The sequence below is a fragment of the Coturnix japonica genome, chromosome 1, assembly GCF_054131305.1.
Source record: "Coturnix japonica strain WE chromosome 1, WE-NBRP24, whole genome shotgun sequence".
NCBI lineage: Eukaryota > Metazoa > Chordata > Aves > Galliformes > Phasianidae > Coturnix > Coturnix japonica.
The window spans coordinates 67,539,340-67,560,808 of NC_140663.1; the positions used below are offsets into that span (position 1 = coordinate 67,539,340).

The 21,469-nt window shown below is 41.2% G+C and overlaps 1 protein-coding gene across 1 annotated transcript; it reads right to left on the reverse strand.

Annotated features, from left to right (window-relative positions):
- Positions 1-1,470: 1,470 nt before the first annotated feature.
- On the reverse strand, positions 1,471-13,108 carry BCL2L14 (BCL2 like 14). Its single transcript, XM_015870789.3, has 6 exons — positions 12,428-13,108; positions 6,639-7,076; positions 4,927-5,091; positions 3,953-4,020; positions 2,770-3,042; positions 1,471-2,065 (listed from the first exon to the last, which is right to left on the reverse strand). The coding sequence occupies exons 2-6, from the start codon at positions 7,066-7,068 to the stop codon at positions 2,024-2,026; spliced, it is 978 nt and encodes a 325-aa protein (XP_015726275.2). The 5' UTR covers positions 7,069-7,076; positions 12,428-13,108; the 3' UTR covers positions 1,471-2,023.
- Positions 13,109-21,469: the final 8,361 nt, after the last annotated feature.

The following is a 21,469-nucleotide window of genomic DNA, read 5'->3' on the forward strand; positions in this document are numbered from 1 at the left end:
TACAGAGGGCTAAAATCTGTCTTTGAAAACTCAGTGCACAGTAAAATAAGTTCAGTTTAAAACTGTGGTAGCTGATAGAACAAACAGCTTGGATATATATAGTTGTGTGCATGTGTGTGTGTACATATAAAAATATATATTGCAGGGGGGCTGGAACTAGATGATATTAAAGGTCCCTTCCAACCCAAGCCATTCTATGGTTATAGAATAGAAGTTCCAAGCAACAATCTGTTTTAACAATAAACCACTCTATCTTCGAAGTAACACCCCAGATTGTCACTACAGGGTCTTGCAGTGATACAAGGAGAAGTACTGTGAGACGTTAAAGTAAAATGAAGGCACTGTCCTTCACAGCATTCCCTTTACTCCCATACACATTTGTCTGCCACTGGCTTAGTCATCACAGATTAAAAAAAGAAAACAAGGCAAGACTGGTTAAGCCAGTAGTAGAATTTTGCTAATTAATACCAACCAGCTGCATGGACAACAACTTGGTGCTCAGCTTTGCTGATTGCTCCCACAATAAACCAAAACTACCATTCCAGCAAGAAGGTTACTGCAGATCTCTGCCATAAAAGGAGTAGGTTGCTCTTAAAATCTAACTTATGTGGATGATAAATGTAAGACTGTCTAAATAAGAAACAGCTCACTTGGCTGATTATCTATACTGGCCCCTACTGCTACTGAAAAAGTCCCTCTGAACTACCCAGAGCAAAATCAAAACCAGCTGAGCATCTTTTCTTAGATGGCTAGAATTCACATTCACGTCCAAGACTGTCTATCTTGCCGTTGGAGCCATTCTTGGCATGAAACCGGCCCTGAGGTACCAGACTGGGGAGGAGAGGTAAATGTGGGTTCATAGCTGCTAAACTGTCAGCTTAAAAATCATGCTCACAGATGCAAATTTTTCACCTTCCTGCACGGCAGTCTGTACTTCAAGCCAAAAAATAAACATTATACAAAATGGAGACTTCCACAGGTTAGCGCCCAACAAATGGCAAACCGATGTGTGCCAGAAGAACAAATCTGGTCTGCCTGTAATTAAAGTGGAATCACTTCTAGATCTACAGTGCCAACAACTAGCTAGTAAGCTTGATTTTGAAGCCAATCAAATTTATATTAAATAAAAGAGCAGCCTCTAGTGTGAGGAAGGGCATAACACCACACAACACTTTCCGTGGGAGAAAGGTGTCAGACAAAAGGAAGGATGTTTTTCTCCTTAGAGAAGCAGCATACTGAACTTCAGGTTAAATGCTTGTCTCTCTTCCCAAACTGTTCTGCCCTCTCCCCCATTTTGGGACATCTGAAGTGATCAGAAAGAATGAATGTTCTTAACAACTAAAAGAATCCTATATTTACAGTCAAGAGATATAACAAGGGTTTCCCAAGTCCTCTGAAGTAGGGAAACAAAGCTCACTCCATCATCTCTGTCCTGTTTCACACATACATGTCCAAACAGCAGAAGCTTGCTACACATAATTTCAAGGTTTATTAGAAAAATACTTCATCTTTTATGGCATTGCATATTTTACACACCCAGTTAAAATGCTTTTTATCAGTTTTGTTCAAATTCATAACTTGTTAGTAAGTTCCTCATGCAATTTCAACAGTTAACATACTTCTGCAAGCCAGAATGAGTACCTGTAATAGAAGAGCATCTTACTGAGGGGCAGAGAGCACTTTCAGGAAACATTAACTCTTTGTATTGGAAAGTCCCAGGAGCAACGCCGTGATGGTACAGCTTCAGCAGTTGTTCCAAGTTCCCTCTCCATCCACTGAGGATTTTCAGGGGATGGAAATCCAAAAGTCATGACTGAATGTGTCACAAGTTGGAAGTGCCCTCATATCCACTAGAAAGCACATCAATACTCACTTTGAGAAAGAGCTATTGTACCCATCAGACTTAGAAATGCAACCGTCTGACATTCCATGTGAAAAACAAAAGTACATAGCCAATGGCATCAAATTCTGCACGTTTCTTAACTGTAGGCTCAGGCACCCTGAAGAATGAACTCAGTCACGATTATTCTACTTCTTCTTGATCCAATGAACTCAAAGCCTTGTCCTGTAATAGAGAAAGAAAACGTAAATTTTAAAAGCAGTGATGACTCTGATCCTAGTTTCAAATCTGCTGAGGTCAGTCCATAGGTTTGCCAGTAGAATTTCCTGACCTCATATGTTGCCTATTCCAATGGACATACACTTTACAGTAGTTCATGAAGTACAGATCTACTGGGATCTCTTTCCTCTCAACAAGGCAGGTAAACAGGGGGCAGCAGCTCTGCACTACTGCTGGCAAAAAGCACTATGCACAGTGCTGGTGAAGATTAACAGATGTTCTTGTGTATGGAGGGGTGAACATACAACATACCATAAGGGCAGACTGTATGAAATGCTGAACTGCTATGCTGCTCAAAGAAATTGCTAACAGTAGACTTTACAGAGAAGGTTAAAATTAAATCAGGCATATGCTGAAGTTCCCTGACGTCTTTCCTGGTCTTCAGGCTTTTGCAGTGGAGAGTCTGTCTGTGCCAGGAGTAGTGTGCTATGCTGAGCAGCCCTCTGTGAATGTCTCCTATTGACTTTTGTATCCATGTAAATAAATAGCTTGCAGCTCAGAAGATGTGTTGTAGCAAGCAAATCTACAGCAGAAGTATACGCTGTGTTAAAGAATAACTTTTAGGTTTGATTTACATCTGGCCCATGCTAGTTCTGTGAAACTACAGTACTTGTAGATTATGCATGAGTTGAGGGAGGCAAAACCCTTACCCAGCCCCCACGGTCACGAATCCAGGGACTGAAGTGTTCTTGGAGGTACTTCAATCCAAAGCCCATGACCAGGTTCATAGGATGGTTGTCCACAGCAGTAAGTCTGGTGGCAACTTCCAGTGTGAAGGCAACTCTGGTGCATTGTAATTGGTCTTCTGTCTCGTTTGTGGAATCTGCTGAGACATTCTCCAGGAATAAATTGGTGACCCTCTCAAAGAAGGCATAGGACAGCATATCTGCAAAACGCTGATTGAAACTCCTGTCCTTTTTGAACTGAAAAATAAGAATAAGAGTTGAGCTACTTCTCTTGTAATTGCTTTCTCTTTCCTACTTGGAAAGCAGAGAATCTCTGATAACATATGCAATACAAGCTAATTGTGGCATTGAATGCAAGAGATGACACACAAGCCTGGCATCTCATTGCAAAGATATTCCTTCAGGGTCTGGGGGTGACCCTATATTTTTTTTTTCTCAAAAAAAACAAACAAAAAAAAAATCTTTAATTTTTTGGGATTTGGGTGAGGGAAGCAGAGAGAGAGAAAGCAAAAGAAGTGTGACATTGATATGACACCTCACCTGTAGCTGAGGGCATATGGAAGTACAGGAGCAGGGGGAGGATGACACTGAAGGCAAGGTGAAGAGAAACGTTAGTAGAACCCACTGTCCTAAGTCCCATTTTCAGCTAAAGACAGGCATTAAGAAGACAAATACCTGTATTTTTAATGGGGAAGATACTCCTATGAATCGACATATGCAAGAGTTCTTGTATAGCTTCTGAGCAGAGCTTTCAAAATGCACTCTTACTTCCCTTTCTTTATAGCAATTCCTAAAGCTGTAGGTTTTCTCTTCCTCCACTAAAAACAACATGCACACCAAATTTAATGCAAGCACAAGAGGTTCTCAGAATTGGTCAAGTGTCCAAAGTCTTACATAACTCAGTGGGATAAAGGCAAATGACTCTTTGAAGTGCACATCTTTTTTCCAACAGAGATCTGTGCTGGTCTTCTGGTTTGAAGATTAAGATTTTGGAATGAATGGTGATGGATTCAGAAAGCCCCAAATGATGCAAAGAGAGGTACAGGACAGAGACGGAGAGGAGGGCTACAAAACATTCACTCCTGCCAAATGCATAATCTCTCTCTCCACTCTAGCCTGTGTAGCTCCTGAAAGTAAAAGGACTTACCTTTTCTTCCAGTTGATCTCCTGATTTTCTTAACAGTGCAACTATTGTTTGTATTGTCTTTTCTTCATCTGTTAAAGAAAAAAGTTGACACATATATATTGCTGACTTCCAGCAGAATCCAGAGTGCAAACCATGGCAAAGTCTTTATGTTACTTAATCATGAAGAGATGTTATTTTGAGGCAAATTCACTGAGTTGTGTGTCCAGGATTTATAATCTCGCTATTCTAGTCTGCATGGAGCAGGCAATGCTTTTTCTCTGCATGACGTTTTGCTCCAGTTTAGAACCTTGGAAGGAGCCTTAGCATCCCATTGCCAGCCCTGTATACTTTGAGGTATGGCTGATAAGAGAACAAAGCAGCAGCTAGCAGAAGCTGAAGAATATGGACTTGAAATTAGGGGAGGAGATTCCTCTCTTGATTAAGAATTGCATTTTCTGCAACTCATTAAAACAAACGCTGAGTTTAACAAATTACAGAAAATGTAAGCAAGACAGGCTCCCTCTTGCAACCAGAATTCCTGAGGACACTTGCACTAACTGCAGACTTCTGCAGATGCATGGAAGATGGACAGTTCAAACATTTAACAGAGGATGCTGGTCAATTTTGTTCCCTCATTGAAGAGAGACTGACATCATCGTCCCAAAAGCAGGTCTTTGGTCTTAAAGCCTTAGGAAATTGCTTTGCCCCCAGCCCTGCCATTCCTAGCACTGTTCTGGCACCTTGTGTTACTCTGCTGTCATTCTTCTTTCACATGTCACACCTGCGTGGATTTTTAAAGATGTTTCCTTTAACTGCAGTAGCAAGTAGCAAAGAATATCCCTGAAATATGGGGAACAGGGCAGGAACCAGCAAAGTAAACTTCCCCCTTCATAGCATCTTACCGCAGAACTTCCAAGTGATTCCTGGAGAAAGTGCCTTGCACTGCAACACCAACCTGTTCTATTTCCTCTGAGCATGAAATTCTTTCCCCTTACCATTTCCTTCACCCTCATTTCCATCAGCAGTATCTCCGCCATCTTGTTCCAGTGCCCGAGTATGCACCAGCGTCTTGAATGTCACATTTGAAGGAGATGGCTGAGGCCTGGTGGTAACAAGCTTGGAGAGTTTGTCTACAATGTGGCTGACATCTGGTTTTGGACCTGGATGGGGAGGAGCATGAGAAATAAAGAAGCTAAGTAATCTTGGACAGAAATAATTCAGAGATTTACTTGTTCATATGTTTGCTGAGGTGGAAATGCCCAGAGGATACCAAGAGATATATCTTCTATTGCTGGGGCTTTGTTTCTTCCTGAGATCAGCTGGTAATTTAGAGAGCAACACATTTCCACCCCTCTCTAATATTTGAACAGCAACTAACTGCACATAGACAATATGGAAGAAAGTGTGAGCGTTGCCCACTAGCACCACATCCTTGCAACTCAGAAGCACAGCATATATTAAGAAACAGGACTGTGAATTAACGGACCTTATTATGAGGGTAAAATTGCACATGGTTAGTTCATCTCTAGGCTCAGATTCAGGATGGGTGATGTATTTGAATGCTCTCTTCCTAGTTTCCTCAGGTCAACTCTAAGAAAAAGAGAAGAAGGCTTCCCTTCAGAGTTTGGTAGCAGGGAGAATTATGAGCCTTTGGTGGGCAGGATTGGGTCCAGAGCAGTTAAACTGATCCAGAATGGAGTGTTAGGCTAGAGAAGTCAGTGGCAGATAACTTTTAGGAATATTTTTACATGCAGTGAAGTGAGAGATAAACTGTTGTGACGTCAAGGGTCAGTGAGCCATCGGGATCACACTGGGGCAAGTCAGACAAACCCCTGTATACAACATGGCAATATATCATACACTGTATTCAGCTATTTAATGCAGATACTTCACCATCCTCTCTCAATCTTTCATGAAATGTTGAGGTACAGGTCATTCTCCAGAGCAGAAAAGGCAAGAACTCATTGCCTACAGTGCAGCACCTTATGTAGGGCCAGGGTACAAGATATGCATGTGAACTGATCATGAAGCATTGAATGCATAACTACCACCACTAACTCTTATTTTAGCGCACCTCAAAATCTTATAACCTCCCCAGTTCAGTCTCAGACAAGGCATCATTTTTAAACCTGTCTCCTCAATCAGGATTTGTACTTGACAGGAGTCCTGTGGCAGTGATAACAAGTAGAGTAGGTTTATGTGACTGTGGAAGACTGATGTTTCTGATACACAGTGGGACTATGAGAGGCAGCCCAGAGACATGGACTGCTCCCTAACTGAGACTGGTTGCTTCTGATGGCTTGGCACCAGAGCCACAAGGAAAACCTAGCACTTCAGTCTCTATTGTGGAACATATATTCCGTGATAAAACTCTTTGAAGAGGCCTTCAAACAATCTCTCTTCCTTGATTTTAATGTAAAGATTTGCAGTCTGTCCAGTGCTTCACGTTTTCACAGGTATGAAAATAAAAAGTGAATGCTCATAAAAAGCAACATAGACAACTGCATAATTTTTATCTTCATATGATGACAAACCAAGAAAGCTAGTCACAAGCATGAATCCCATGTGCAGCACTAGTGACAATCTTACCTGGCAATCCAGTTTCCTAAATGGAAACCAACAGCACGAGATGAGTAATTCATAAATCATTTAAGGTATTTAGTGAGTAAATGAAGGACAGACAGCAAAGGAAAGAACCAAGACATACTTTGAAACTCAAAAATCCTTTCCTGATGGCTGTCAGTGCAGGTATCAGAGGTGAAGAAATCTTCCATTCTATTGGATGCACATGTTTTTGTGGGACTTCGCTGTTCTGATCTGCTGCAGAATAAAGGCAGACAATATTTTGACAAGAATTTTTGTTTGGGTTGCTTTTTGATTTTCTGCTTCTTTGCACCATGGTGCAATTCTGATGTTTGGCTTGGCCCGCTTTTATCCCTTTGATGGTGGATCTCCCCTTCACTCCTGAATAAGGATGCTGTTTTCAGCACATTTGTCTCATTTTTCAGGAGATTCTTGTATCTGCTGGCTGGCAACTTCCGCTGGGCATAGGCCATGAGGATCTTGTATTCTATGCTGTCTCGCTCATTGTCTTCCAGTGATATTTCTTCCATACTGACATCATTTGGTGAAGACATCTCAGTTCCTGCAAGAAGATACTCTTAGTGTTCATGGCTTAGGAAACAGCCTGTTTTGCATAAATACTACCCAGTACGTGACATGCCTACAGAAAATTTTATTAAACACCTTATGAACCCCAGTGATGGAAATGCTGCATTACCTGGAAATCAGAGCATCACTGTTTTCTGGAAGAGAATTAGGGTACTGAGCAATAATTCAGATGGTAATCAAAGCTATAAAATAACTGTAACATGAGATACAGTACTTTACTTTTAATTGCATTTGGTTCTTGAGTAATTTTTTCCTTCAGTAGTTACTCAGCCCAAGTGATACTTGCACAACACCATTTGCGCAACACCATAGAGAGTGGTCAGGCACTGGAATGGCTGCCCAGGGAGGTGGTGGAGTTGCCATCCCTGGCAGTGTTCAAGAGGCATCTGGATAAGGAGCTAGGAGATCTGGTTTAGGGGTTTTCTGTAGGTGTGGTAAAGGGAGAATGGTTGGACTAGATGATCTTGTAGGTCCTTGTGATTCTATGATTCTATGATTTTCCCTTACTGAAAGGCATCTTATGATAGGAAATATTTGCCCCAAACCTTTGAGGTGTTCATACTTCAAAGAAAAGAAGTAGCTAGTTTTAGAAGACAAAGGGATTCAGTCCTAACAGCAGTGTTTTTTTATCTGGAGAAGCAGAAGCATACAGTAGGAAGGATTAAGAAATTCAAGGTGTATTCAATAGTTAGGGTTCAGTACAGGAAAACAGGAGACACCATAATAGTACCTGGTTTTCAAGATGGAAAGAAAAGTGATTCATCAAAGCAATGCAAAGGAAAAGCCTACACTGTGCTCAGGTCATGCCACAAGGCGAGCATCTAACTAAACACAAGTTCTGCTGTCAGAGGAAGATTTGACAAATTTGGGTCCTAGTTGATTTAGGTGGAAAACAGTCAAAAACTGGCCCATACATTAGGAAAACCTATGATGATACATTTCATGTTACTCTCAGCTGTTCTTTCACTACAGGGGACCAGAGTCAACAATCTTACATGCTTGACTGTGTGCAATGACTGGGGTGGCAGCACTATTTATTGTAACCTATCTAAACAAATATAAGAATCATAAAGTATGCATATGCATTATTCCATCTTGCTGTATGCTTTGATAGTGTAACCTAACAAGCCACTGTCCTACTCAGTGCAAAATATTTTTCCATGCTTACTTTGCATTGGACTACAGTGCCACTCGCAGCCAGAACATCAAGAAGAAGAACAAGGAGTGCTCAGTTGTGATGCAGCCACTCTTCTGCTATGTTGAATGAAACTGCACTCTTATCCAGAACCTGCAACTGATACCTCTGTTGCCTACAAGCCAAAACAGGAAGATTTGTTTCCACTGCCTTCTCCTAAGCAAGTACCAAATTCATGTGCACTATGCCCTCAGGAGAAGAGGAACAAATGTAAGCTATTTTCTTCCTGTCTGGAATATCATTCAGCTATTTGTAACTTTGAATAAAACACTCTTGCTGACATACACCCACATGGATGCTCAGATCCTAAGCATGGAGACTTTCATTTGAAGTGACTGATTAGTAACAAAAAAAAGATTTAGTTGCCCCAGAAAATGATGGAAAGAAATCAATCTCAGTTGACTGATTGCCTTATTTTAAATGCTACTTTTCAACTTCATTTTGGTTAAATTTCTGTAACTTTGCAAGTAACTTTATTAAAATCATTTATGTCACTATAAGCCATTTTAACTATTTCAGCAGAAAGAAACTGATGTAACAAAACTTGGACATGCCACATATTTCCAGCATGCTAAATTGCTTTGTTGCTGTTAATGAGACAAAAGAGAAAAAAAAAAAAGAGTAAGATTAAAATAAGTGTTCCTTAAAAAATGCATGAGCGACAGATAATAAACCAACTCCAAGCTTCTAGCTTACATATGCTCTTAGTTCAGTACTGTCCATATCAGGAAATGGGAAGGGGATGAGGGAAGGGAAAGGATAAAGAGCCAAGGAGGAATCCTGGAAATATCACATTGTATGTCTGACGTGACTGCTCCTCTTTGCACTGCTAAATGCATCAGTGCCACTCACAATCTGCATCATGTTTTAGAGGCTATTATTCTTGCAAGAGAAATGCCTGTAACCAGATGCTGTGCTGGGATGTCATTACTTTCCATGGTCACTTTAGAACAAAGCCCTAAAAAAAAGAGAATGGAAACAGTGTGGCAGGTATGGGGAGAGAGAAACGGGGAAAAATTCCAACACATCCGTTGGTTGAGAAAGATGCCTTGTTTCTCTTCCAAGGAATTTCTGTATTAATTCACTCCATGAGTGAGCCAGTGTGGTTTCCTGGTTGTGTTCAAGTTAAGCCTGTGAATCACCACCATCCCAAGTCTCCAACAGCCTGTCTCCAAAGCACAACAGCCTCTCTGAAATTTTCCTCCTAGTGTTCAGCTTGCTCAGTTTTCCACTAGCAGTGTGTTGCAGTGTCTAGCTGTTGGGTGTGTAGAACTCTATACCTAACCTCAAGTGGAAAAGCATCTCTTTGTTCCCTGACTATGCACCTGAATGAGAACAGGTGAAGTAGGTGACAAACATCTTTGTTGCAAATGGAGAGTACCCAGCCCTGGTCTGGTAGGGGCCCACCCTGCTTGAAAACTCTTGCTCACAAACTTGTGCCAAAAACAGTCTCTGTTTGCTGAGCAAATGGATGGGGAAGAGGGTGACAGTGACCTCCTTCTTGTAAGTTGCTGCCTCCGGATATTCAAGGAGTCAGCAAGGGTTTGATGCTAAAGGAAACTAAAAGCAAACTGTTACAAGAAACAAACCAAGTGGAGAAAAGGAAGTAGGAGCTTGAAATACGGGAAAAACAAGGAGAACTGAAATGCTGCAAGGCAGAAATGGGCTGCTTTTCTATTGTGTGCCAGGAGGGGATTACTGGTAGACACAATGTAACTCCTAAGATCAGACTTAAAACAGCATAGACTTCCTCATCTCTATTGGATATAAAACTAAACTAAAAATAAATAGTAATATAATTGTTATATAAGCTATAAACAAAGTATTTTAAAAATAGAAGATTCATTCCCAAGCACCAAAAAGGATGACCGGTAATAGCATAAAATAATCAGCACAGTTCTATAACCTAGAATATCACTTGAACACTGTGTTACAAACTGCCCTACCCAAACCAGTCCTCAATGTGGCTGTACAGATAACAATCAAATAAGAGTTCAAAGGTTGGTGTCCTAAACAAGGCTAAATGCAGGAGGTATGGTGCAATTACAGCTTCCTGTTACATAGCAGCAAAGGAGCACCTGTGCTTCAGATGCAGCTGTGTAGCTAAACCTGCTCCTTATTTCTTCTCGGGGAGCCTCTGAGGACTGAAACAAATCATTTTGGTAAAAATGTAGTATAGAAACTTCCATACTGAGACTTTTTTTTTTTTTTTATATCCAACTAGACCAGAAGAGCTTAAAAAGAGAGGAAAGTGTAGTCTGTAAATTACATATTCCAGCACTCACGGAGAGCAAGAAAAAATCACCATGTGCTGTTTGGTGTTTGGACAAGACAAGTAGTAAACTTGCTTTTCAGCTCATTTTAAAGTGTGAAACCTTAATTGTTGGCTTGTATCTCTCTTTAGAATTATTTCTTCGCATTATAACCACATAATTTCTCTAATACTCCATGTGACATGGGCTAGGGAAAGGACAAGCTTTTTGCAGCTTGAGCACTCAGTCTGCACGAACCCTCCCAAAGAGAAATATCTACTAAGAAAGTTCTTTAATGCAAGCATTGATCTTTTTTGGCAAGTGCTTGGAAGTCCGGCTGAAAACAGAATCTGCATATTATTCCCTAGAATGATTAAAAGAATCTTGAAGGATCAGATGATGGAGGGTAGCAGCACGGTCTCATTCTGTCTACTTAAAAATACTCTGGTCTAAATTATTTATCTTCTGGAGCTTTCAGACCTCAGAGGAAGTATCATTACCCGCTACTGCTTAAGTATATTGTGAAGATTCAAAAGTAGGTGAAATAACTTTTGATTTGGAGGGTGGCCACCTCTAGACCTGTGTTTGACAAAACTGTGTGAAACCATGTCTTGGCTATGCCTCTTCTTGACTTCTTTTTATTGTTATTTTTAAGAAAATATCCACAGGTATAGACCCAAATTACCACAGCAGCTAACTGTACAAGTCCCCTGGGCTTGCGGTCAATGGACTGTCCACCTGAGTCTGAGACTGCTCTATTTATGCTTCCCAAGCTCCTTCTCTCCTCCTCACTTTACTACCATGACTCCCATGCTTCTTTCTGTAACACCCACAGAGCAGAGCATCTGAAGACATGGTCTCCCCACAGATCCTCTGTGGTAGGGTTCCTCTCACTGTGTCATGGATATTTTTCAACTAATGGCTGAGGAACCTTGAACTATCAGGGGTGAAACACTATCAGTGCTGACCCTGATGTTTGGGTTTGTTCTTGTAGAGAAAATCAGAACTGCCCCAAGTCTCCATAGACCACGCATATATGACTATTATACTTCTCTGAAAGAAGTATTTCATGCCCATTGACTCAGGTGTTCTCATAAAACCTAATTGGTTTGTTGTTTTCTGAGCAGGAGAGTCTATGCTGTTTTAAATCGTACAAATGCTGTGGAAAGCTAGTATTAGACCACATCTCTCTTCAAGTACTGCAGTGCAGTTTCCTCTAGGATGGAAAGCAATGAGATGCAATTTGAAAGATTAAGTGTCCCTTATTAAATCTTTCCTGAATAGGAACCACGTAGTTAGTAAACAGTTATACCAGCATGCCAGGATAAACATCCCCGGTGGCAACAGATTTTTCATGAAGACTGTTGTGCAAGAGATACAATGCATGCTATAGAGAAAGGTCTACAATGATATTCACCTTTCAGAGGAGAAGTTATCTGCCTGCCTGTGCCAGCCCAGAGGTTTTTCTCTTATACAAAGACAAAAGGCTGCTCCGTGTTCAGACTTGAGAAGAGAACCCATACACCATCTGGCTACCTAAAGTCACTGAGGTATTCCTGAGTTTTAAATCCAGTTTTACACAGCTGAATGTGGTGCAGTTGGCAGAAAAGAACCTTGCTGTACTTGGCTATGTCAGTCAGGCACACCACCAAACACAGCAAGGCTTGTACAGCAGTTCCAAAAATCCTGGGACAGTTCCCTCCTTTGCTTTTTGACATCACAGCTAAGCCTGAAAGGACATTACTGCAAATTAACTATGATAGATGTGTCAATTTAATCCATACACAAATAAGATTCAGTGAACTCCATGCTGGATTATGGACTACCAAGCACTATATGCAAGAAACAAGGTTCTGAGAGGAAAGGAGTATTTATTACCTTCTGGATCTATTGCACCAGCAACACCGCACACCTGATGATCCAAGTTCTTTCTCCTTTTCTTCCGGTGACTATGCTTCTTTCCTTTTGGTGGAACCAGCCTTTTGGCACAGGAGTTACCTCCAGGAAAACAAAAAACAAACAAACAAACAAGCAAAAAACAAAAAAAAAAAAAAAAAAGAAAAAAAAAAAAAAAAGGAAAAAAGAAAAAATAGAAAAAAAAAAGAGAAGGAATTGAAGGAATTTAACTTCCTTAACTTCTTCTATTCAACATTTTCAGCCTCTCATAGAAAGATGAGACTGCACTTCCAGTGAAGAAGTGTCCTTGCACTTCCTTGTGAGAACAATGTTCAAACATCTCACAGATCATTCGTGGAAAGCAGGAAGGGAGGGACTTTCCCTCCTGCATGTGACTGCTGATGAGTGTCAAGGAAGGCAAGTGGGAAAGTCTACGACTGCTCCAGGCTGCTTGCCAAATATAACTTCTTTTTTCCTTCAATAAAAGAAAATCCTTTCATTCTTCTCCTCATGGTAAAGGTTAAATGAAATTCTTATTTTGATACAGATTTTATTTATGTGTTCTGAAATCAGCTGTGCCTTTTCTTCTATAAATAACCACAAAGTGTTCTGTATTTCTTTGTGTGCCACTGAGTTGTACTTTTTCCTTTTCAAAATCTTGTTAAACATTAATCAGATAAAATATGTAAGATTATTGTAACAGTGACGTGGTTGACTCTCATGAACTTTGCTTTTCACCATATCAATGGACCTTCATTTTCACAATGATCTTGTTGATGAAGCTGCAAGCTGAGAGGGGCTGAACCTACACGATATGTGGCCCGGACACACAAGGGTGTGAACTCTTTCATTTTTCAGTGGTGCTCAGAGGCAGAACCAGAGGCAAAGGACTCGAAATATCACACTTGGCTCAGGGCAATCCCAGAACTGTGTGCAGATTAGGAGAAAAACTCAATAAAAGCAGCTCTATAGAGCTATATTTGGGAGTTCTGGTGGATAAAAAGCCAGACATGAGCCAGCAGTGTGCTCTTGCAGCTTGGAATTCCAAAAATATCCTGGGTTGCTTCAAAACAGGGATGGCCAGCAGGGAGAGGGAGCTGATTCTTCTCCTCTGCTCTGCCCTCATTAGGTCCTACCTGCAGTCCTGTGTCCAGGTCTGAGGCCTCCAGCACAAGAAGAATGGGAAACTTTTGGAATGGGTCCAGAAGAGGGGCTCGAAGATGATCAAAGAGCTGGAGCATCTCCCTTATGAAGGACATCTGAGGTAGCTCGGTTTCTTCAGCTTGGATAAGAGAAAGCTCCAGGGAGCTCTGATGGCTGCCTTCCAGTACTTTAAGGGAGCTTATGAACAGGAGGAAGAGCAATGTTTTATGCAGGCTGATAGTGATAGGGCAAGGGGAATGGCTTTAAAGTAAAAATAGGGAGATTTAGATACTGGGAGCAAATTCTTCACTTGAACTGGGGTGAACTGCTGAAACAGGCTGTGCAGAGAAGTTGTGTATCCCCATCCCCGAAGGTTTTCAAGGTTGGATAAGGCCTGAAGCATCCTGATCTAGTGGATATCAACTCTGCCTATGGCTGGGCTTTTGGAACTAAATAGATTTTATAGTCCTTTCCAACCAGAGCCATTCTATTATTCTATGAAACTGAAGTATAGGAGGTTCTCTCTGTACACCATGAAGAACATCCATCCTGCATGGGTGACAGGGCACTGGTGAAGATATCCCAGAGAGGCTGTGGGGTCTCCTCCTTGGAGATCTTCAGAAGCTGCCTGCTCTGGGCATCCCTGCCTGAGAAGAGGTTGGGAGCAAATGGATCCTGCCAGCCTCAGTCATGCTGTAGATTTGTGATTTACCTGTGAAGGAGAAAGAAATGCAACACTCACAGACTGTCAGGATGCTGACGAGGAAGATTCCCCGCTTCAGGGATGTGCCTTAGCCTATGAGTATTGTAAGGAACACCTCTGTCTGCTGGCTTCTTTCCAAAGTGATGAATGTGCTCATTGAAAGGGAAATATAAATGGAGCCAAATTTTGCATTTCTTGGGAATAGTGACTTGGAGTTTGCTTTGACTTTACTGGCTTATAGAAGCCTTTTGTTCTTGTTCGCTGAAGCTTTCCCTTCACTTCCTGCTTTACCGGGGCCATTTGACCTCAGAGCAGTAACAGCAGATATACAGCCTGTGTGCTGTGGATTATTAACAATCTGTCATTTGTAGACAGCAAAAGCTTCAGTCTATTTTTTTTTTATTTTTTTTTTAAGCATTTGTTGTACCCCAATGCAAACTATACATTCTTCAGTACAATGAGGGGAAGAGAAACAGCATTTGAGGCCCAGAAAAGGGGAGAGCAGCCTGCTGGAAGCAAGGAAAAGAGCTAAACAGCTAACACTTTTGAAGAGCCATTTTGTGTTTTATAGCACCAGATGAAGAGTGAGAGGACCAAGAAGAAAAACAAAGTAGTGTTTTTATGCACTCCTTTCCTATTGAATTTGTAGTTCTGTTGCACATAATGAAAGTTTTCTCTTTCATTTCATCACAAAAATTGCCCATTTCTCCACTTGGCAGTTTTGTCAACCTTGCAACCAGAGCTGGATGTATGCCCGTGGGTAACTGTGGTGCTGAGGCAGCATTGCTACACATGGAGTCATGACTTTGTCTGAAATACAGTTACTCAGCCAGCCCATTGCTCCCATCAGTTTCAGTTTCAGTTTCCCACCTCAATCTCCAAACATCCCCATGCCCTGAACATTTGCCATTCTGGTGATAATTTCAAGCTGCTCTGAAATCAACATACCTGGACCAAATCCCCGGTGGTTTTTAAGAGAGAACTTGAAGTAGCCCACATTTTAAAATGACATCCCTTGCTACACAAAGGAGAAGCAGTAGTTCATTTTCTGCCTTGGCTCAAGTTTCAGGTATCTAAAACCTCTGGGTGGAGGGACCTGACTGTTTATTATAAAGCAACAATAGGAAGAGAGATGTCTCTAATGTTACAGCCAGCCTGGGCAGATGTGGGTGCACAGGACGGCTGAGGCTAACCAGGGCTCCTCTTGTTACTCTTGCAGTGATTTTCTCCAACAAACAGAAACGGAAACAGTCCCAGAGGAGGCAAAAGGAATGTAAAAGGAAACATTTTGTAGATACAATGTAATATCTTTTTAATGCACTTTATTTTTTGCTTCATTGTACTTCTCTGATTTCCTTCCACTGCTTTTTCTGCCGAGGAGAATTTATTTTAATAGCCTTTCCTGAAAGAGAAGTGCAAACATTGTGAATAATGGTAGTATAATTCCCTGTTTCCCTGTAGGAGCTTCACATGTGGTTTCTCTTTCAGTTCTCAGTCTCCTCATGTTATTTCTTAAATTATGACTCAAACCAGGTTCTCTGTTTCGCTTGTATTACGAATCTTCTATTATGGGTTTTAATTTCCTAGAATCTCCTTACAGCTTCTTCTCTGGTTTCTAATGTTTTCTCTTGCCTCCTATCTTCTGTGAATTCTCCACCTCTTTTTAAATGTCTCATTTAACTTCATCTAACTCAGCCAAGCACTTAATATTGATTCATGCAGTTCTCCAAAAGAGATAATTCTTTTATTATTTTTTTTTTCCACTTTATTGTTTTTCTTTTCATGTCTCACCTTGGGCAATTTAAATCAGTTATAAGATAGTTCCAGTTCTGTTTCCTAGGCTTACTCCCAGCCTAAGATCTGTGACACCCCAACCTCTGCTTTCCACAGTCTGTGTAAGGACACTTAAAAATAAAACCATTGCTCCCACTGCCTCTCAGGGTGGTGACTGATCTGTACTGTACACGTTAGGCCAAAAGTAGAAGAAGCATCCCCTGATCAACTAGGAAGAGCTTATGATCTCTAGTGGCAGAAACCGGTCATTTCCAGAAGGGAAAAATAAATCAAAGAGGAAAAAAGATTCTTTGAGAGATGGAAAGCAGCAGAGAAGTGGAGGCAGGCAGCGACCTCCGGTGGGCACAGAGCCTTCAAGCCAGGCTCTGATCAGTTATGCCTCTCATTTAGGCTAGATCAATTTTTTAAATTGTATTATTGTTTTAATTTAAGTCAAGGTTTCCAGTCAGAGAAAAATACTGGATCAGAATAGAAAGTATTGCAAAGAGATCCGAGCTGCTGCCTTGATTTGCACAGCTATTACACTGTGGGCAAAGCCTTGTTGGATCACACAGATGGCAGATCTGTAAGCCTCAGTAATTAAAAGATTAAGAATTTTTCATTTTGTGTTAAATGAGGATAAAAATTCCCAGAGGAATACATGGAATGAAATTCCTGGCTTTCTGAGGAAACGGTATGGTTTCCAAATTTTGGGATATCCATTTCATGCAACCCACTGGGGATTACTACCTTGTTTGTTGACATTAACAATAAAAACTGCTTTTTCCACTTAAGTTAAAGCCAACCCATCTGTGTGAATAAGGGTCTTCTCCTTAGAGACAGAGATGCTGGGTTTCCGATCTTACAACTTCTCTGCAATCTGTTAGCCCATTAGTCATAACACTTAGCACTCCTGTAGTGTTGTAAATCTCAGGCTCCATGCTACCATGAGGGCCCTTAGTTCTCTAAATGAATTTAAACAGGTGGGTTGCTGGTTTTGTGCAGAGCCCTTCAGAAAGTAGCAAGGCCTCCTAAATAATGTAAATAGGTAGCTGCCTTGCCTGGCATTGCCTCACTTGACAGAAGCTATAGTTTAGGTCCCATTCTGTGCCCTGGTTTTGGTTCTCCAGAAGACTGTCTCCTTCAAAGACAGCCATCTCCTCCCTGTCTGGGCCGGTCAGGAACTGTGTGGGGTTATGTGGGGTAATGTTGGGCAGTGAAAAGCAGTGCAGAAAAACAGTTCAGTGAAATGGTTTTTCTTTGACTCTAAATATTTTATGTCTTCAGCTTTCCATTCCAAGCTGGTAGGGCACAAGGAAATAAAACAGCTGACATCCCTGCAGCACAGAAGCCCTGATTTTCCCTTGTCCCAATTCCCATTCTATGCCCAAAGGCGCTGTGCTTCTTTTTTTGGTACAACATTAACTGCACTTCATCTTCAGGGTAAGGAAGGGATACAGACTCTGGAAACGGAGGTTTTGTTTTTGTTTGGTTTTGTTTTGCTTTGTTTTGTTTTGAGAAATGGTGCAGCGTATTTACATTCATAAAAGCTGAAGAGGCAAAGTCACACTTTCAGAAATAACTTTCAGTTTGCAGCGCCCAGCAAGCTGAAAACAGGAATCAGGGTCCTAATTAATTGCTAGGAGAAGATTTTCTAATTGACTTAATTAGTAGCATATCAGGTGTTAGTCAATTCTGTGCTGAAATCTCAAACCTCTTGATAGAGATGGTGAGAACTATTTGAATTTCAAAGTGACTTTCAAGTTATTTTAAACAAATCTGCGTCTCTATATAATGAGAATATTATATGTTAACTTCCTTCATAATTTTGACAGCTCTTAGGATTTCCATGTGCCTCTGTTTCTCAGTGGGTTTTGTTGGATTTTTGTTTTGCTTTTTAAGAAGTTGTGGCAAAAGAAGCGTGCAACAAGTTCTGCTTTCTGAATGGAGATGCTGAAAATGTTGAGAGATTTTCTGAAAGCTGCCTGAGATTAGTTTATAATGGATTATTTAGATTAAAAAAAAATATTAACCTGGGTTTTAAATAAGCATTGCTTTAGGGGTTAAAGTAATTTATCCTCATGTATCACAGAAATATAGCTAAATCCAGCTTTGGTTATTAAAGAAATAAAGTTCAAAGATCCATTATTAAATATTTCAAATTCACTTCTTTAGATCAAGAGTGTCTAGAATTTTTTTAGTAAGAACAGTGCTACCAACCAAGTCAAGTTGCTACCAGGTTTCGTACAAAGAATTTACAACCAGGTAATATTTATCATGCACTGAATGATCTCCACACAAGAGGATGTTTATTCATTGCCAAAAATCTTTCAGTCACCTGAGAAGAAAAAAGCATTTTCTTTGCTGAAGGCTGAATGGGCCCTTCAAACATCTGCAATGCTGTTAAATAACCCAGAGAGTAATAATGGCTATATAAAATAATGAGTTGTAGCTTCCCCCACAACTGGCTTTAAAGATGTAGGACCCATTCCCTGCAGCAAGACTTTTGTTTTTAAAGATTAACTCCTTCATTCCAAAGTTGGCAACAGACTCGTTTTTGTGCTTGCATCAAAGAGAGGAGCAGCTTGCTAAGCCCAGCTCTTCCCTGGGCTGCAGTTACTGCACCCTGACTAGGGTCTCCTACAGTCTTTCTTCATCTTGGGAGGAAGGATACCTGGCTCCCTTAACCAAGTCTGGTCCCAGCTGCTATTTGCTTGCTCCACCAATAGAGTTTTCTGTGCCAGTAGGACTGATAGCAACCATTTTCTAATGACAGTATTTCCCCTAGTGCCTTGTATGTTCTGCCTAGTAAACCTTCTGGAACAAGAAGATGGATTCAGCCCACTTGTGACAGGAGGGAAGATCATGTAGAGAATCTGCAAGGAGAGAAAGGAAGCAAGAACCAAAATTTCTGCCTGCCTAATAGCAGGACAAAAAATGTGCACCACGCAGAATTGCTTTATTTAGGTTTGATTTCACTCATAAAGCTATTTTGGTACTGCAACAATTTGGAATCGGAACACAATGACTCTACTTTCTGTAGCATCCAGCAATCGTGACCCATAATCTTAGCAACTGAGACCAAAAGGAGGAGCAGGATACATCCACAGGGGTCAGGTAGCCCACCAGAGACAGACTCCCCAGATCTAGACTATTTTCTGCCATTTCTGCCTTCCCTGTAGCAGAGCAGGACCTATTAGTGCGCAAATGAGGAAAGCTGGAAGCAGCTGGATTGATATCTTTAAGTGCAGTCCCATGGCTTTATGACAGATAACATATTTTACTGCTTTATTCACTTTGTGTTTTTTGAAAATGGAGCGGTTTATGTAGCACCTGGCTTTGAGGCACCAGATAGGTTTCACCTCTCTCAAATTGGGGAGAAAGTCCATGGTAAAATGGTAGAAAGTTTCATTGGCGAGGCTTTAAATAAGGTTTGAAGTCAAAGGAAGGAAATAGTGAGACTGCCCACAAAAAAGTGTGGGTAGTGGGGGCCCTCAACACACTGCCCTGAGATGTGCTGGCAATACTGCAGCACACTTGAAATCTCCAGCAATTGTTGGAATGAGTTCAGAGGAGGGTCAAAAATGATCCAATGGATTGAACACTTCCCCTATGAAGACAGGCTGAGACAGTTTGGGCTGTTTGTCCTGGAAAAGAGGAGGTCCTGGGGAGACCTAATAGCAGCCTTTCAGTATCCAAAATGGGGCTATAAAAAAGGGCATTAACTCTTTCAAGGAATCTGTTGCAACAGGAAAAGGAAAGATGGTTTCACAGTAGAAAAAGGGAGATTTAAATTGGATATAATGGTTTTATTATAATAAGTATGGTGAAACACTGGAATAAGTTGCCCAAAGAGATGACAGATGCCCTGACCCTGGAGGCATTCAAGGTCAGGTTGGACCAAGCTCTGCGCAACCTGAACTAGCTGTAGATGTCTCTGCTCATTGCAGGGGAGTTGGACTAGATGATATTTAACAATCCCTTCCAACTCAAATATTTCTATGATTCTGTATAGAGGCCAATAATTTGACCCCCAAAAATGTTTTTCCCCTTACAAATTTCATATGAACACTCTGAGCATTTATGATACATTGCATTTGCTCCTTCCTCCCTGGTGAAGAATTCACTGGAGATTTGTCCTTCCTTACTGACGGAGGAGTTCTAGTGCTGCCCATTTGTTTATTTAAAGATCTCTGTATCACTTTTAATAAGAACAAGACAGTCAAATTCCAAAATGGGTAACTTAACTAAATCTACTTTTATTTCTTTATGTTCTCCCGAAGCCGAAGTAAATGTTTCTCCCAGTAATTTCAGTTAAATGTGGTGTGATGTGGCTGTGGTGATTGGACTATCTTCAGCTGCCTGCTGTGCCCTCTGGTGGCAGGAACTGGAGGAAGTCATGGAAAATGAGCGGTGGTTCGGATGCTCCAGTTCAGAGCATGAATTTCGCCTTGATCTGGCAAATTCAAGATAGAATTCCTGGGAATTAGCAAAGAAGCAGAATATCTAATGAGCTCTATCTGATTTATAAGAATAAGTGCTGGAGAACTCGGGGCATGCAAACTGCAGAGCCCTAATCCAGAGAGACTTCAAGAGAAGGACCAAAAGAAATCTCTTGCAGTACAACAGCAAGAATGAGTGTGAAGTTACACACCAGGCAAGACTTACCCTCATTATCAGCACAGGATAGGAGTGAACTGGCTGAGCAGTACTTCTGCTGAAATAGACTTGCAGGTTTTAGAGGGTACTTTGTTGAATGCAAGCTTACAGGTTATTCTCAGTGCAAGAAAGGCAAACTAGAGCACATTCGGAGGAATATGACCAGCTGTTCATGGTAAGTTACCGTCTCTTCTGCTCAGACCAAGTGAGTCCATGCACCCGGGGAACAATGTGGAAACACTGTGAAGTGTCCAGAAGCAAGCTTGCCAAGTGGTTAAGAAGCCTAGAGTTCACATGCTGTAAGGAGAAGCTGAGATGGGCAGTAGCTGTTGTAGCTTTTGAACACGGAAGATCATGAACAGCCTTTATTTCTTCATAACTATGAGTTCAGATGCCCAAATATTAACCATTTCATTGCTGACCAAAGAGAAGAGATTGTGCAAATTTCTGAATTAACATCAGTCTTCTCTGTGTGAATGAACATTCTGTTGTCATGTAGGATTAATAACTGAGGAAATTTAATAGCTTCTCTTTCACACGTATCTTAGAAAGCCAGAACAGAGAAGCACAGAGACAAATGAAGAAACAATCACCAGCCGGCCCCGCTGATGCCGTAGGAGCAGCCGCGTCCAAGCTCCGCTTCCTATCCAAAGTCATCACAGAACTGTAGGGGTTGGAAGGGACCTCTAGAGATCATCGAGTCCAACCCCCCTGCCAAAGCAGGTTCCCTACACAAAGTCATCAAC